At 51.4% G+C, this 13583-nt stretch overlaps 2 protein-coding genes across 4 annotated transcripts in view; one reads left to right on the forward strand and one right to left on the reverse strand.

The window, feature by feature from the left end:
• Positions 1–5211: 5211 nt before the first annotated feature.
• Jmjd4 (jumonji domain containing 4) lies at positions 5212–13283 on the reverse strand. 3 transcript variants are annotated; one of them, XM_047537605.1, is made up of 6 exons: positions 12531–13283; positions 11705–11870; positions 9597–9731; positions 9227–9458; positions 8820–8966; positions 5212–8638 (listed from the first exon to the last, which is right to left on the reverse strand). In XM_047537605.1, exons 1-6 carry the CDS (start codon positions 12793–12795, stop codon positions 8339–8341), a joined length of 1245 nt encoding a protein of 414 aa, XP_047393561.1. In that variant the 5' UTR covers positions 12796–13283; the 3' UTR covers positions 5212–8338. The 3 variants fall into 3 exon arrangements, with proteins under 3 accessions (XP_047393561.1, XP_047393560.1, XP_047393562.1); XM_047537604.1 differs by having other exon boundaries at positions 9227–9494; positions 12531–13281; XM_047537606.1 differs by lacking the exon at positions 9597–9731 and having other exon boundaries at positions 9227–9494; positions 12531–13282.
• Snap47 (synaptosome associated protein 47) overlaps positions 12962–13583 on the forward strand; it is a 77698-nt gene continuing 77076 nt past the window's right edge. The window contains exon 1 of the mRNA XM_047537582.1: positions 12962–13092. The gene's annotated coding sequence lies outside the window, so the exon portion shown is untranslated. The remainder of the gene's footprint in view (positions 13093–13583) is intronic.

Consider the following 13583-nt stretch of genomic DNA (forward strand, 5'->3'; position numbering starts at 1 on the left):
ATTATGAACATTTTTCATATTTTATTGATTTTTTTTCTGTGAAGTGTCTGTTCAGTTCCTTTGCCCATTTATTGATTGGGCTATTTGGGGTTTTTTTTGTTTGTTTTGCATTTAGTTTTTTGATCTATATCTTGGAGATCAGTGCTCTATCTGAGGTGCATGTGGTAAAGATTTTCTCCCAATCTGTAAGATTTCTCTTCAAATTATTGATTGTTTCCTTTACTGAGAAGAAGCTTTTTAGTTTGAATCCATCCCATTGAGTGATTCTTAATTATACTTCTTGCACTTTAGGAATCTTGTTTAGGAAGTCAGGTCCTAAGCTGACATGAAGATTTGGGTCTGCTTTTTCTTCTATTAGGTGCAGGGTCTCTGTTTCAGTGCCTAAGTCTTTGATCAACTTTGAGTTTTGTGCAGGGTGAGAGATATGGGGTTTAATTTCATTTTGTCACATGTGAATTTCCCATTTTCCCAGCACCATTTTTTGAATTGGCTATCTTTTCTCCAGTGTACATTTTTGGCACTGTTGTCTAGTATGAGATAATCGTATTTAGGTAGGTTTGTCTCTGTGTCTTCTATTTTGTACCATTGGCCTACATGTCTATTTTGGTGCCAATACCATGCAATTTGGTTACTATTGCTCTGTAGTAGAGTTTAAGATCTCGTATTGAGATGCCTCCTGCTGCACTCTACTTGTTAAGGATTTCCTTGGTTATTCTGGGTCTCTTATTTTCCAAATGAATTTCATGATTGATTTTTCTATTTGTAAGAAGAAAGCCTTTGGAATTTTAATAGGTATTACTTTGAATCTGTATAACACTTTTGGTAGTATGGCCATTTTGACAAACATTAATTCTGCCTACCCAAGAGTATGGGAGATCTTTCCATCTTCTAAGGTCTCTTCAATTTCTTTCTTTAGTGTTTTGTAGTTTTCATTGTAGAGATCTTTCTCCTCTTTTGTTAGATTGATTCCCAATTATTTTATTTTTGTTGAGGCTATTGTGAATGGGGAAGTGTTCCTAATTTCTCTTGCAGTGAATTTGTTGGTTATTGATCTTATATCCTGCTACTTTGCTGAATTCATTTATGGGTTGTAGAAGTTTTCAGGTGGAATTTTTTGAATCTTCTAAATATAAAATCATGCTGTCGGAAATAGTGATAGTTTGAGTTCTTTTCCTATTCACATTCCTTTAATTTCTTTTGTCTGTCAGATTGCTCTGGCTAGGATTTCAAGGACAATGTTGTGTAAGAGGGCATCCCTGTCTTGTTCCAGTTTTTAGGGGGAATTCTTTCAATTTTTCTCCATTTAGAATGATGTTGACCTTGGGCTTAGCACAGGTAGCTTTTACAAGGTTGAGGTATGTTCCTACTGTTCCTAGGTTTTCTAGTGTTTTGAACATGAAGAGGGGCTGTATTTTGTCAAATGCTTTCTCTGCATCAATTGAGATAATCATTTGATTCTTGTCATTAAGTTTACTGATGTGATATATTAAGTTTATTGATTTCCATATGTTGAACCAACACTCCAGGGATGAGTCCCAGTTGATCATGGTGCACTATCTTTTAAATATATTTTTATATGTGATTTGCCAGAATTTTATTGAGAATGTTTGCGTCTATGTTCATGAGAGATATTGTTCAGAAGTTTTCTTTCCTTGATGTGTCTTTGTCTGGTTTGGTATCAGGGTGATACTAGCCTAACAGAATGACTTTGGAAGGGTTCCTTCATTTTCTATTTCATGGAATAATTTGAGGAGTATTGATGTTAATTCTTCTTTGAAGGTCTTGTAGAAATTGACAGAGAATCAATCTGATTCTGGGCTTTTCTTGGTTGGTGGACTTTTGATGGTTTCCTCTATTTCATTGCTTGAAATGGATCTGTTTAAATTGGGTATGTCCTCCTGCATCAGTTTGGGTAGATCAAATGTCTCTAGAAATTTGTCGATGTCTTCAAGTTTTCTATTTCATTTGAGCATAAATTTTCAAAAGTTTCTAATTCTTTATTTCAGTAGTGTCTGTATGATATTTCCTTTTTCCTCATGAATTTTAGTAATTTAAGTTTTTGTCTTTCTCTTTGTTAGATTGGTTAAGAGATTATCGATTTTATTTTTTTCAAAGAACCAACTTTTTGTCAATTTTTTGAGTTGTTTCTTTTGTTTCAATTTCATTGATTTCAGCTCTGATTTTAATTATTTCATGTCTTCTGCTTTTGGTGTTGATTTGTTCTTTTTTTCCTAGGACTTTGAGATGTAATGTTAGGTCATTTATTTGTTGACTTTTTATTCTTTTAATGTATGAGCTCAATGCAGTAAACTTTCCTCTTAGCACTGCCTTCATAGCATCCCAGAGACTTTGATATGTTGCATCAGTGTATAGAGTTTCTTCCACATCCAGCATGGGTGAGGGAAAGGGTTTCTGACAGAGGGATGGGCTGGCTGTAAATTAATTGCTAAGAAACTTATTTAACAGAATAACAACAGGGGACAATTATCCGTTGAAGCAGGGGCATGGCTGATTGAACTATGCTATCTGACTCTAATGGCAGGAAGAGCCCATCTGTCCTTTATTTATAGTTGTATAGGTCAAAGGGGGATCAGGAGGACCTTCTTCTGTGAGGAACAGGATGGGGTGGAGTTAAAGAAGTCATTTTGCTCCAGCAGGTGGTGAGCCACTCTGCACAGATACTCCATGCCTCAGACCATCTGGAACAATTTCTCAACGATTGCCAGTTCCTGAGAGCCAGATTTCTGTGTCTGACAGCTCCCCCAGCCTGGTTTTGCTAGTCAGAGATGGCTCCCCACATCGGTGTTCTCATTTATCTCTAAGTATATTTTTTATTTCCTCCTTGATTTCTTCTTTTATCCATTGATCATTCAATAGCATATTATTTAGGCTCCACGTTTGGGAGTAGTTTCTATTTTTTATTTTATCACTGATTTCTAGTTTTATTCTATTATGATCTAGTAGAATGCATTGTAGAATTTCTATTTTTTTTGTATTTGCTGAGAGTTACTTTGTGGCATAGCATATGGTCTATTTTAGAGAAAGATCATGTGCTGTTGAGAAGAAAGTGTATTTGCTTGATGATGAATGAAATACTCTCTATATTTCTGTTAAGTCTGAATCTTTGATTGTATCATTTAATTCTATAGTTTCTTTGTTCAGTTTTTGTTTGGAAGGTCTATCCAGTGGTGAGAGAGGTGCGTTAAAGTTACCAAGTATTATTGCGTTGTGATCTATTTGATTCTTGAGGTTGGGAAGGGTGTGCGTGATGTATGTAGATCCTCCAACAATATTCACAATTGTTATATCTTTTTGGTGGATTATTTCCTTAAGCAATATGAAATGACCTTCTTTATCCCTTGTGACTATCTGGTTTGAAGTCCACTTTGATATGAGGATGGAAACCCCTGCTTGTTTATGCAGTCCTTGTGAGTGGTATATTTTTTTCCCATCCTTTCACCTTCAGTCTATATGTCTTTGCCTATGAGGTGAGGCTCTCGAAGACAGCATATTGTTGGGTCTTTTTTTCATTCCAATCTGACAGTCATTGTCTTTTGATTGATGAGTTTAGGTGTTAAAATTTAGGGTTATTATTGAGATATGATTTGTATTCCTGGTCATTTTGGTTTATTTTTTAACTTGACTTAGTTTCTCCTTTGATTGACCTTTCCTTTAGTGTAGTTCCTCCCTTTGCTGATTTTCATTGTTGTTGTTGTTGTTTTCATTTCCTCCTCATGGAATATTTTGCAGAGAATGCTCTGTAGTGCAGGCTTTGTAGTTGTGAATTCTTTTAACTCTCATTTATCATGGAAGGTTTTCTTTCATCTTCAAATCTGAAGCTTAATTTTGCTCAATATAAAATTCTCAGCATCCACCTTCTTTCAGAGCTTGATATGTTATTCCAAGACCTCGTAGTGTTGAGTGTCTGGGTTGAGAAATCAGCTGAGATTCAAATTGGTTTCCCCCTATATGTAATTTTTTCTTCTCTCACAGTCTTTAAAAACCCCATCCTTATTCTTTATGTTAGTCATTCTCTTTAAAATGTGCCTTGGTATGGGTCTGCTGTAATTCTGTACACTTGGGATCCTGTAAGCCTCCTGTAGTTAATTTTCCATTTCATTATATTTGGGAAGTTTTCTGACATTATGTCATTGAAAAGATTGTGCATTCCTTTGGTTTGTATCTCCATGCCTTCATCTATTCCAATACATTTTAAATTTGGTCTGTTCATGTTCCATATTTCTTGGAAGTTCTGTTTGTGGTTTCTTACCATCTTCTCTGTGTGATCAACTTTATTTTCTAGAATATATATTTTTGTCTTCATTGTCTGAGGTTCTATCTTCCAAGTGGTCTAGTCTGTTGATATTAGTTTCCATTGAATTTTTAATTTAGTTTGTTTCCTTCATTTCAAGGATTTCCGCTTGATTCCTTTTTATAAGCTCTCCCTCTTTATTGATCTTTCACTTCCTGTATTTTCTAATACCATCCTTTATTTCAAAGATCAGTCTATCTGTGTATTTTCTAAATTCCTCTGACATTTCTTCTACTGTGTTGTGTATGGATTCTGTTTTTGGAACATCTTGGTTTGTTTGAGGCACTTTGTTCCCTTGTTTTTTCGTGCTGTTTGTGTGTCTTCTCATCTAGCATATGGAGCTGAGGCAGTACAGATTCTACCCTGTGGTCTTTAGTGTCCCAGTACCTCACCTTCAAGGGGGAGACTAATATTAACAGCACCCAATGCAAACGATATACCACCTTAAACCAAATGGCTACTATTAAGGCATTTACAGTTTTGTCACAATGGACATAAATGAAGTGCTCAATTATTGTCTACAAAATAATCAAGTTTGCTAAAAGGGTTTACCATTTCAAATGATGGACAGTGAGGGAACAGAGGTAGTGTAAGAAGTGATGTTTATGAGGGAGAGAACAGAGGTAAAAATTTATTATTTATTGTAAGAACAAGGGAGGAATTAATAGAGGTTGGTTGTAGTATGAGAGAAATGAGAAATAGAATCCAGGGAGACAGGTAGGTGACAGAGAAAAATATATATGCAGGGTTCTTTTTTTCAAATTTTTTTAGTTGTGTGTGAATACAATGCCTGTATTTATTTTCATATGGTGCTGAGAATCGAAACCAGTGCCTCACACGTGCTAGGCAAGCACTCTACCACTGAGCCACAACCCCAGCCCTATATACAGATTTTTTTTAAAGTAAAATATAAGCATACACAACAAACTGGCATATACTATTCAGACATCCCATTCCTTAATAAATTGATATATGAAAAATATTTGGATTCAAAGATGTTAGTGGTGCTAGAAAGAGGGTGGAAAAAAGGAAAAAGGGGAAAATCCCAATGAAAAATTGAATGATTGCTTCTACTGACTTCCCTTCTCCACCTATAGGTGGGGTCGTCTGAAGTTTGAAGTTAACACCAGTCCAGTGGGTGCTGGACCAGGTGGGTGGGCTTGCTGATAGTACAATACCCTCACACCCTCTTCCAGTCTTCCCACCCATCGTAGCTGTCCCCTGCTGTCCCTGCACACCTCAGGACTCACTGAGCTGGAGAGAGCCCAGTTTTCTCCAACCTCTGCACCCCCCCCCCCCCCAGGGAACCACGCCCAGTGTTCCCACAGGCTTTCCAGACCCAGACTGGTCCACGCAAACCCAGCTGCAACCTGAGGAACCTGGGCTTCAGCTTCCCCAGGCTCTGCCTTCCTGCAATCCCAAGATCTCAGTGTCCTTTCAACTTGCAGAGAGACCACCAGGCATGTGCTCACACGAAGGAGCATCCCTGCAAAGAGGCAGGCTGATGGCAGCCACTGCCACACTGAGCAGAAAGACCTCAGGTGCAGCCAGACCTGCAGGTGCCATGATGTCTCCAGACCCTGGCCTGAGTCCCCAGACTGAGGTGGCTGAGGCTGTGGCAGCAAACCTGCAGGTCCTGGCTGTTGTCCCAAGATGGTGGCAGCCGCGTGTAACCAAACCTGCAGGTACTTCCAGGCAACAGGGCAGCAGGCAGTCTGCAGGCTAACGGTGGATGATCAGTGGGTGGACATTGGGCAGTGGGCAATGGGTAGGTGAAAGGCAGGTGATGGGCAGGCAAGAGGTGGGCAAATGATGAATGATAGGCAGGGCTCAGAGATTTGCACTCAAAAGCGGGGTGATACGGTGGTAGATGGTGGGTGATCACGGCATACGAATGGGGTAACCAGCAGGGGACTGGTGGGCAGCACTACTGCCTCTCAGTCTTCCCTCTGCTTGAATCCCGAGTTACGAGTGACAAGGAGTGCAGCCTCCCTCTAGCCCCCATCTTTGATCCCCCCTTAATTGCAACTCCTTGCAGGACACCTGGGATGTAGCCTTTGCATCACCTCCTTAAAAGCTTCCTGTGCCCCTTGATGGGCAGCATTACAGCCTCTGGGACGGGAGCCCGTGTTGCTCCTTTACTAGTGGAATAGAACTTCCATTTCCGTTTTCTCAAAACCACGTGCTTGTTATTGGATTGGCATGGGGACAAGGACTGAGCTTTTGGCAACACCGTGACGTTGATCAATGTATTCCTTGGGACCAGGACTGGCCAAGAGTGCTGCAGGGCACCCCCAAGAGGAGGATACAAGGGGTGGGCAGGTGCCCACGCACAGGTGGGTTTCTCCAGAGGTTCTGAGCACATTCTTCTACTTCTCAGCCGAGGTCGCTCCAGCTGATGCTCTGCTAGACTGTGGGTAAGGGTCAGTGGCCAGCTCCCCGACCCCTGCTCGGCACTCCTGGAGTCATTGTACCTTTCTGGCAATGACCTGCCTTCCTGATGACCGCTCCTGCCCACCCCCAGCATGGACAGTCCAGGCAGCTAGGCAGGACAGTGGGGCCTGCGCCCCCTTCCTGACAGTGACCGCTCCTGCCCACCCCAGCACACCTGAGTGGGCCACTCTGCCGGGTGCCCACAGGTGCCGTGCTCCAAGCCTGTCAAACGTGTCACCAGGAGGACCACAGTCAGAGGCCGCCATGGGGAAAAGGGTGACTTCCAGGGCTAGGCCCTGCCGTGGGGCCTCCGCCCACCCCTGCCCAACCCCATGAAGCCTCGGCACTCCTGGGCCTCAGGGACGGCAGGGTGGTCAGGCTGTCCTGTGTGGCTGGAATGGTGTGGGCTGGGGCTTGTTCCTGTGACACACGGGGCGCCTACTGTGTGACAACTCGCAGGACAGAACAAGTCCCTGCCCTCCTGGGCTTCCTTCCACTCCAGCTGAGGCTCATCCAGCCCCACTGGACAGCATAACGTGATGTACAGGATGTAGTCTGCTGCCCTCCTGGGCAGACATGCTCCCCAGTTCTGATGGGAACCCCTGAGATTGAGAGAGGCTGCGTCCTGCGGAGGGGGTGAGGCCTAGCAGAGATGGGGTCCCAAGTGCCCTGTGGAGTAAGCTGGGGCTCAGGGGGGCCCCGTGAGTCCACTCTATTCCAGCCCCACGTGCCCACCTCCGTCTGGGCCCAGGCCAGCCCCAGAGTGAGCAGCTGGCTCCTACGACCTTACTCCTGTGCCCTCAGCTATGCCCAGCACTCCCCGAGAACAGCCCCAGGGGAAGAGGCCAGAGTGGACACAAAGTGACACACGTGCCCGAGACAGGTTCCGCAGGACCGTGGGCAGGCGGTCGGCCGGCTTTGCCCCCTCCCCCACTGCCCAATGCATACAGCACCTACTGTTTGTAGGGAATGTGGCCGGCAGAGCCGGCCACGGAGATGCTGCCTCAGCAGCTGTGTACAGCGCAACCCCACCAGGGCAGCCCGTGGGCTGGGCAGGGGGCACCACAGCCCAGGCCCCTCAGCAGTGCTATGGAAAAGGAGGTCCCGCCCCTGCACCATGTCCTGCACTCTGGGCACACGGCTGGGCAGCGCCTGGTTTCTCAGCCACCTAGCCCTTTGCCCCTGGACCTGGCGAGTAACGACCAGCTGGCTACAGGTGCCCCAGGGACCAGGGGATGGGATGGGATGGGCCGGGCCAGGCCAGACAGAGGAGACCCTAAGGCAGGCAGGAGGGATGCCCAGTGTTGAGCCGCCCGGGACTCACTAGGGAGGCTGGGACATGCAAGGAAACCTGCTCAGGGGCCACCAGCCAAGCCCCCGGCAGACTTTGCTATAGGACACCACCTGGCCCATCTGTCCTGCTCTCATCGTGGTTGGGCCTCCCCAGAGACCTGTGGCCAGGACCTTGGGAGACGGCCATGCTGGACCTCCCAGGAACACACCCCAGCCCATAGGGGTGAGGAAGGCTCGTATTTCTAGAAGGCCCTGGGAGGGGCTGCCCTGTGCCAGCACCCCTCGCGCCTCCCACAGGAACTACCGGGAATCGGCGGCAACCACTGCATCCTGCAGCTGCCGGAGCAGCTCCTCAGGCCTGGGCAGGAATGTGCTGGTGTCCACTCTCTGGAAGTCCGGGTGTGCGACCACGGAGGCCAGCACCTCTGCGAGGCGGCCGGCATCAAATGCAGCCTGCTGGAAGCCCAGCCCTGGGCCTGTGTCGTCCCCTTGAGCGCCTTCTGACCCTTGCCCCAGGACAAGGAGTCTCCTCTCAGCGATGACCTTGAGGAAGTGGTAAAATTCTTCAAAGTTGATCCCTGAGCAGGCTCTCATGATGACCTAGGCCACAGAGGAGAGGAGTGAGCCTGTGGTCGCTGCCACGCCTGCAAAGCGCCCTGCACGGGCCGCTCTCAGGGAGGGAGACAGGAACCCCGAGCGGAGCTGAGCCCAGGCGGTGCCGGTGGGATCTGGCCTGCAGCCGGGCCCTCGCGTCCGCACCCCCCAGCCCGGGACCACCCACCTGGCAGTGGTGGTGCCAGTCGGGCATGGAGTCCCTCCACTCCTGGACCTCCTGCTGCACAGCCCGGAGCTCCTGCTGCAGGAAGCGCCACATGTTGGCCAGGTTGCAGCCGTTGACCCAGTTGTGGTTGATGGAGATGGTGTCGTCCTGGAGGGCAGGAGCGGGCCGTTGAGCCACAGCAGGCGCTCACCAGGCCCCGCCAGGCCCAGGGCCCGGCAGGGCCTCCGGGAAAGGCTGCTCCCACATCCAGGCAGTGTGCGCACAGCCAGGGTGGGAGGAGCACACTCCTCAGGGCAGGAGCCGGGCAGGGCGTGGAACCAGGGCCCAGGACCCCTGCTGCACTGTGGGGAGAGGCAGCTGGACAGGAACCAGGCGGGCAGAGGGCTGGGCTGCCTGCACCCACCTACCAGGTTGTGCACTTGGTGGTGCCACCCGCTGGGCACAAAGACCACTTCGCCAGCCTCCTGCGTGACTTCGAGAGGCGGGCTGCTGTGCTGCAGCGTGGGGTGCAGGCGGGCGTCCAGGAGCGCCGGGGAAGTCACGTCGTAGGGCAGGCCACCACGGCAGTCCCGCAGGGCCTCCTCCTGCCCCGGTGGGAACAACAGCCACTTCTTCCTCCCGCAGATGTTGGCGGACCAGCTGAAGGAGCGGAAGATGTCAGCGTGGAATGGCGACCTGCGGCGAGATCTCAGTCGGCGCCCAGGAGGCTCTGGGGTGGGCCTTGATCCGGGGGGCCTCCAGGCATGGTGGGGCAGCCAGCGCTCCTCCTACCCTTACCAGGAGCCCGCGGGCCCTGCGTAGACGAAGCGGTAGTCATCCACATCCAGAGCATCCCAGAACTCGTTCAGCCAGTCGGAGGAGAAGTACACAGGCAAGGTGAACACCCCCCCCAGGTCCTCTGCAGAGGAGTCCCTGTGGAGGCCAGGAGGCTGTGAGGGGCTCACCCTCGACGGGGCCACCTAAGACCCCTGCCAGCCACAGCCCTGAGGGACCTGAGCCGAACCCTCGTGCTGCCAAGCCCAGAACTGCAAGCGTGGAAGGAAGCCTTGGGGATGGCCTGGGAGATAGCACCACTGACCCACACAAGCAGTGGCTACTCTCCCAGCCCCAGGGCTCTGGCTGGGGCTGTGCTGGGGGTCCGGAGTGCTTCAGGGACATTGACCCAGCTCCTGAAATGTGGGCCTCTTTCACTTTGTCACCAGTACCAGCAAACTGAACTATGCCTAGTAGATTCTAGGCTGCAGACTGTGTGTATTTTCCAGGCAGAGGCTGTGTGTATTTTCCATGGGCCCCAGGGAAGGCACAGCTCACCCAGCACTGTGCTGGAAAAAACTTCTGGACGCAAGCACACAAAGCTGCTAGTCAGATGACAGGGCAGGGCACCCGAAGCAACAGAGCACTTAGAGGACCCCAAACACATAACGGTCCCTCTCCTAGCATGCCTCTGAGTTCCCAGCAAAGGCCTATTCATCCACAAAAATCCTGCTCAGCTGTGGCTTCCCCTGTGGCCTCCCGACTGTACGAACCCATGTCTCCCTCTGCCCTTTCTGTTTTAGACCTGTCAGATAAAATTCAGTAGAGTCTAAAGTTGAATTCCAAATACACAATGAACAATTTTCTAGCATAAGTATGTTACAGGCAATATTTGAGAAATGCTTAGCAAACACGAACAAAACTCATTTGTTTATCTAGTACTGCAAGCACAGTGCACAACCATGTAGGGGTCTGTGTCTCTCTGCGCTGCTGGTTCAGGTCTGGCTGAACCTTGCGTGCTGCTCCAAGCAAGCAGCGGTGTGGTGGGGGGAAGGGGGCCTGGTGCTTCTTGTGCCTGGTTGGTTGTGGGAACGCAGGGGCCTGAGCTCCACCTCACTCCACTGCTCTGAGCTTTAGTTCCCACACAAGTGACACAGGAATTTGTTCCCTGGTTTACTCGACATTACCTGAGCCCCACATTGTACCCATAGACGAGGGTATGAGCACAACAGTTTGTTCTTGTGAAAGGAGCATCCAGCAAGGGACACAAAATCCCAGGACCACCTTGGAAAGGAATGCTGTCTGGCTGGGTGTTGGGGTGGGTGAAGCTTCTCAGATGAAGTAGGTGCCTCTCAGCTTACAATAGGCTCATGTTGAAAATACTATGAATTGAAAATACATTAATAGGGTATGCTTGGCACGTAAAACCCTGGGTTCAATCCCCAGCACCAAAAAAAGCAATACAACTAAGAGAACCAACATCATTTCTCAGTCACACGGCACAGTGTGGACACTGCAGAAGGGCGGGTGCTTTGTTGGGTGGTGAAGCTGCCTGGGAACTGCAGGTCAGCCCACATATGGTCAGCCTGGGAAAAGAGTGACATTCAAAACTCCTTTCTATTTAGTTTCTACTGAATGCAGGTCACTTTTGCACAAGGTCAAAAATCCCGTCAGGACTGTCTGTATGTGGCATGTGGAGGTGTGTGTGCATGGCACATGGGTGTGTGTGTGTGTGTGTGTGTGTGTGTGTGTAAACATGCATGGCTGCCTTGGACCAGGAGATTTCCAAGGTGGGGTGGGACTCCTTTGGAGGCGCCAGCAAGGAAGCAGGATGACATTAAAGACCCCTGTACATTCTAGGCAAGAGGCCTGGCCTCTTCACTGGAGTGGAGAAGATGCCAGTCCCAAGGGATCTAAGAGCAACATGGGCAAATGATGCAGGAGAGGGATGAGACCACGGCTCACTTGTGTCCACACGAAGCCCATGTTCCTTGTGGCCAGTGCTGCACAGGCCTGGTGAGGAGCTGGCCTTCCCACCACATTGGACACGGGCTGGAATTCATGCACCCTGTCAGGAAGACCTTGGGACATGTGGTTCTAGGGAGGCACCCCATGGCCAGCATCCCCCTTACCTGCACAGGTGCCAGTCCTTGAGATAGAGGCAGCCCCGCGGGGAGGAGCAGCCCCCCTGGATATACTCCCTCCAGTAGCTGATATACTCTCGGAGGGGCATGTGCTCTTTGGGGTTCGAGTTGTACTCCTGGACCCCACAGTTGGCAACTGGTACAATCACATCTCCTGAAGTGAGAGAGCAGGCACAGACTTGGCTGAGGGCTCTTCATGGAGGCTGCCCTCCAGACCAGCTGCTGGAGAATTCTCCAGGAGCCCAGATGCCCTGCCCTCCCTACCCTCCCGATGCTTTTCTGCAGTCCAACTGAGGTCCTGGGTCTCCTTCTCTGTCCTGGATCTGCCCCGGGGCCTGAGCGCCATCCTGGCTCTGTGTGTCTGGGTCCAGGCTGCTCCTGTGCCCTCTACTTCGGACAAGGGGCAAGGGGTGGGTTCTGGACTCCACACTGCTCCAGCCCAACCGGCCTGGGTCTGGGATACGCCCTGTATCTCCCCGACATCTGCCCTGTGTCCCCGGGCCTGGCCCTGGCCTCCCCGTATCCCCAGGTCCCCCGGGTCTGGCGGTGTCCCCAGGTCCCCCAACTGTCCCTAGTCTGGCGGTGTCCCCAGGTCCCCCGGTTGTCCCTGGTCTGGCGGTGTCCCCAGGTCCCCTGGCTGTCCCCGGGTCTGGCGGTGTCCCCAGGTCCCCTGGCTGTCCCCGGGTCTGGCGGTGTCCCCAGGTCCCCTGGCTGTCCCCGGGTCTGGCGGTGTCCCCAGGTCCCCCGGCTGTCCCTGGTCTGGCGGTGTCCCCAGGTCCCCTGGCTGTCCCCGGGTCCAGCCCTGCCTCCTCACCGTACTTCTGCAGCAGGTACTCGAAGTCGGGCTTCCCCTCGGGCGTCACCCAGAGCCGCCGGCTGCCCCAGTCCTCGGTGAAGGCGCTGGAGAACACGCAGGGTAGGTTGGGCAGCAGGAAGCCCCTGAAGAAGTCGGCGTAGGAGAAGGCGGCGGGCTCCTTGATGAAGGCCACTGCGCTGGGCGCCTGCCCGCCGGCGCCATGAAGCCGGCCCCCGAGGTCTCGGAAGTGCTGCTCGGCGAAGGCGCGCGTCTCGCGGTCCATCGGCCCGGGCTCGGACGCACACTCCGCAAGGACAGCGGAGGCGAACCGCCGCGGTGTGGGAACGCAGGGCAGAGGCCGGAACCAAGACACCGTGGTGCCGCGATCCGCCCGGACCTCAGGTCGAGCGCGCCGCCCGCTTCCGCCCTGCGCGCATGCGCCTGGCACACTTCCGCTCTCCGCGCAGGCGCAGAATTGCTCGCCCACCTCCCACAGCTGGCCGGCTCCAGCTGCGGGTCGCTTCCGGTCCGGTCAGACCCGGCGGATGCGGCACTTCCCCATTGCAGTCGCTGCGACCCGGTAGGCTCGAGCCCTTCCCGCGCCCGGTCACCCTGGCTGGCGCGGCGACGAGCTTGAGCCTTTCCTTACCCAGAGCCCCTAGGGGTCCTGAGGGGCGGCGGGGTCAGGCGCGGGGCGCCGAGGGAGGCCGTGCGCTGGGGGCGGGCGGGACTCAGCCTGGCGCCCTTCGGAAGGAGCCAGCCGTCGGCCCGGGAGCGCGGGGCGGCTCGGAGGGCGGAGCGCGGCCGGGGCTCGCCTCCAGGCGGCGCGGGAGGAGAAGCGCGGCCCGAGGCGGAGCCCGTGGGGCTCGAGTGGCGCCCGCGTGCTGGGCCGTCCCCGGGGGGCTTCGCGATTCTTTCCCTTTTTGGCACCTGGGGTTGCGCCCGGCGGCTGTCCTGCTAGCTGTGTCCCCAGCCCTTTTAAAACTGTCTGTGGCGGAATTTGCTTAGTTGACCTCAAAGTTGCTGTCCTCCTGCCCCAGTCTCCTGAGTTACTTGGGATGACAGGTATGG

Source organism: Sciurus carolinensis, unplaced genomic scaffold (genome assembly GCF_902686445.1).
Source record: "Sciurus carolinensis unplaced genomic scaffold, mSciCar1.2, whole genome shotgun sequence".
Taxonomy (NCBI): Eukaryota; Metazoa; Chordata; class Mammalia; order Rodentia; family Sciuridae; genus Sciurus; species Sciurus carolinensis.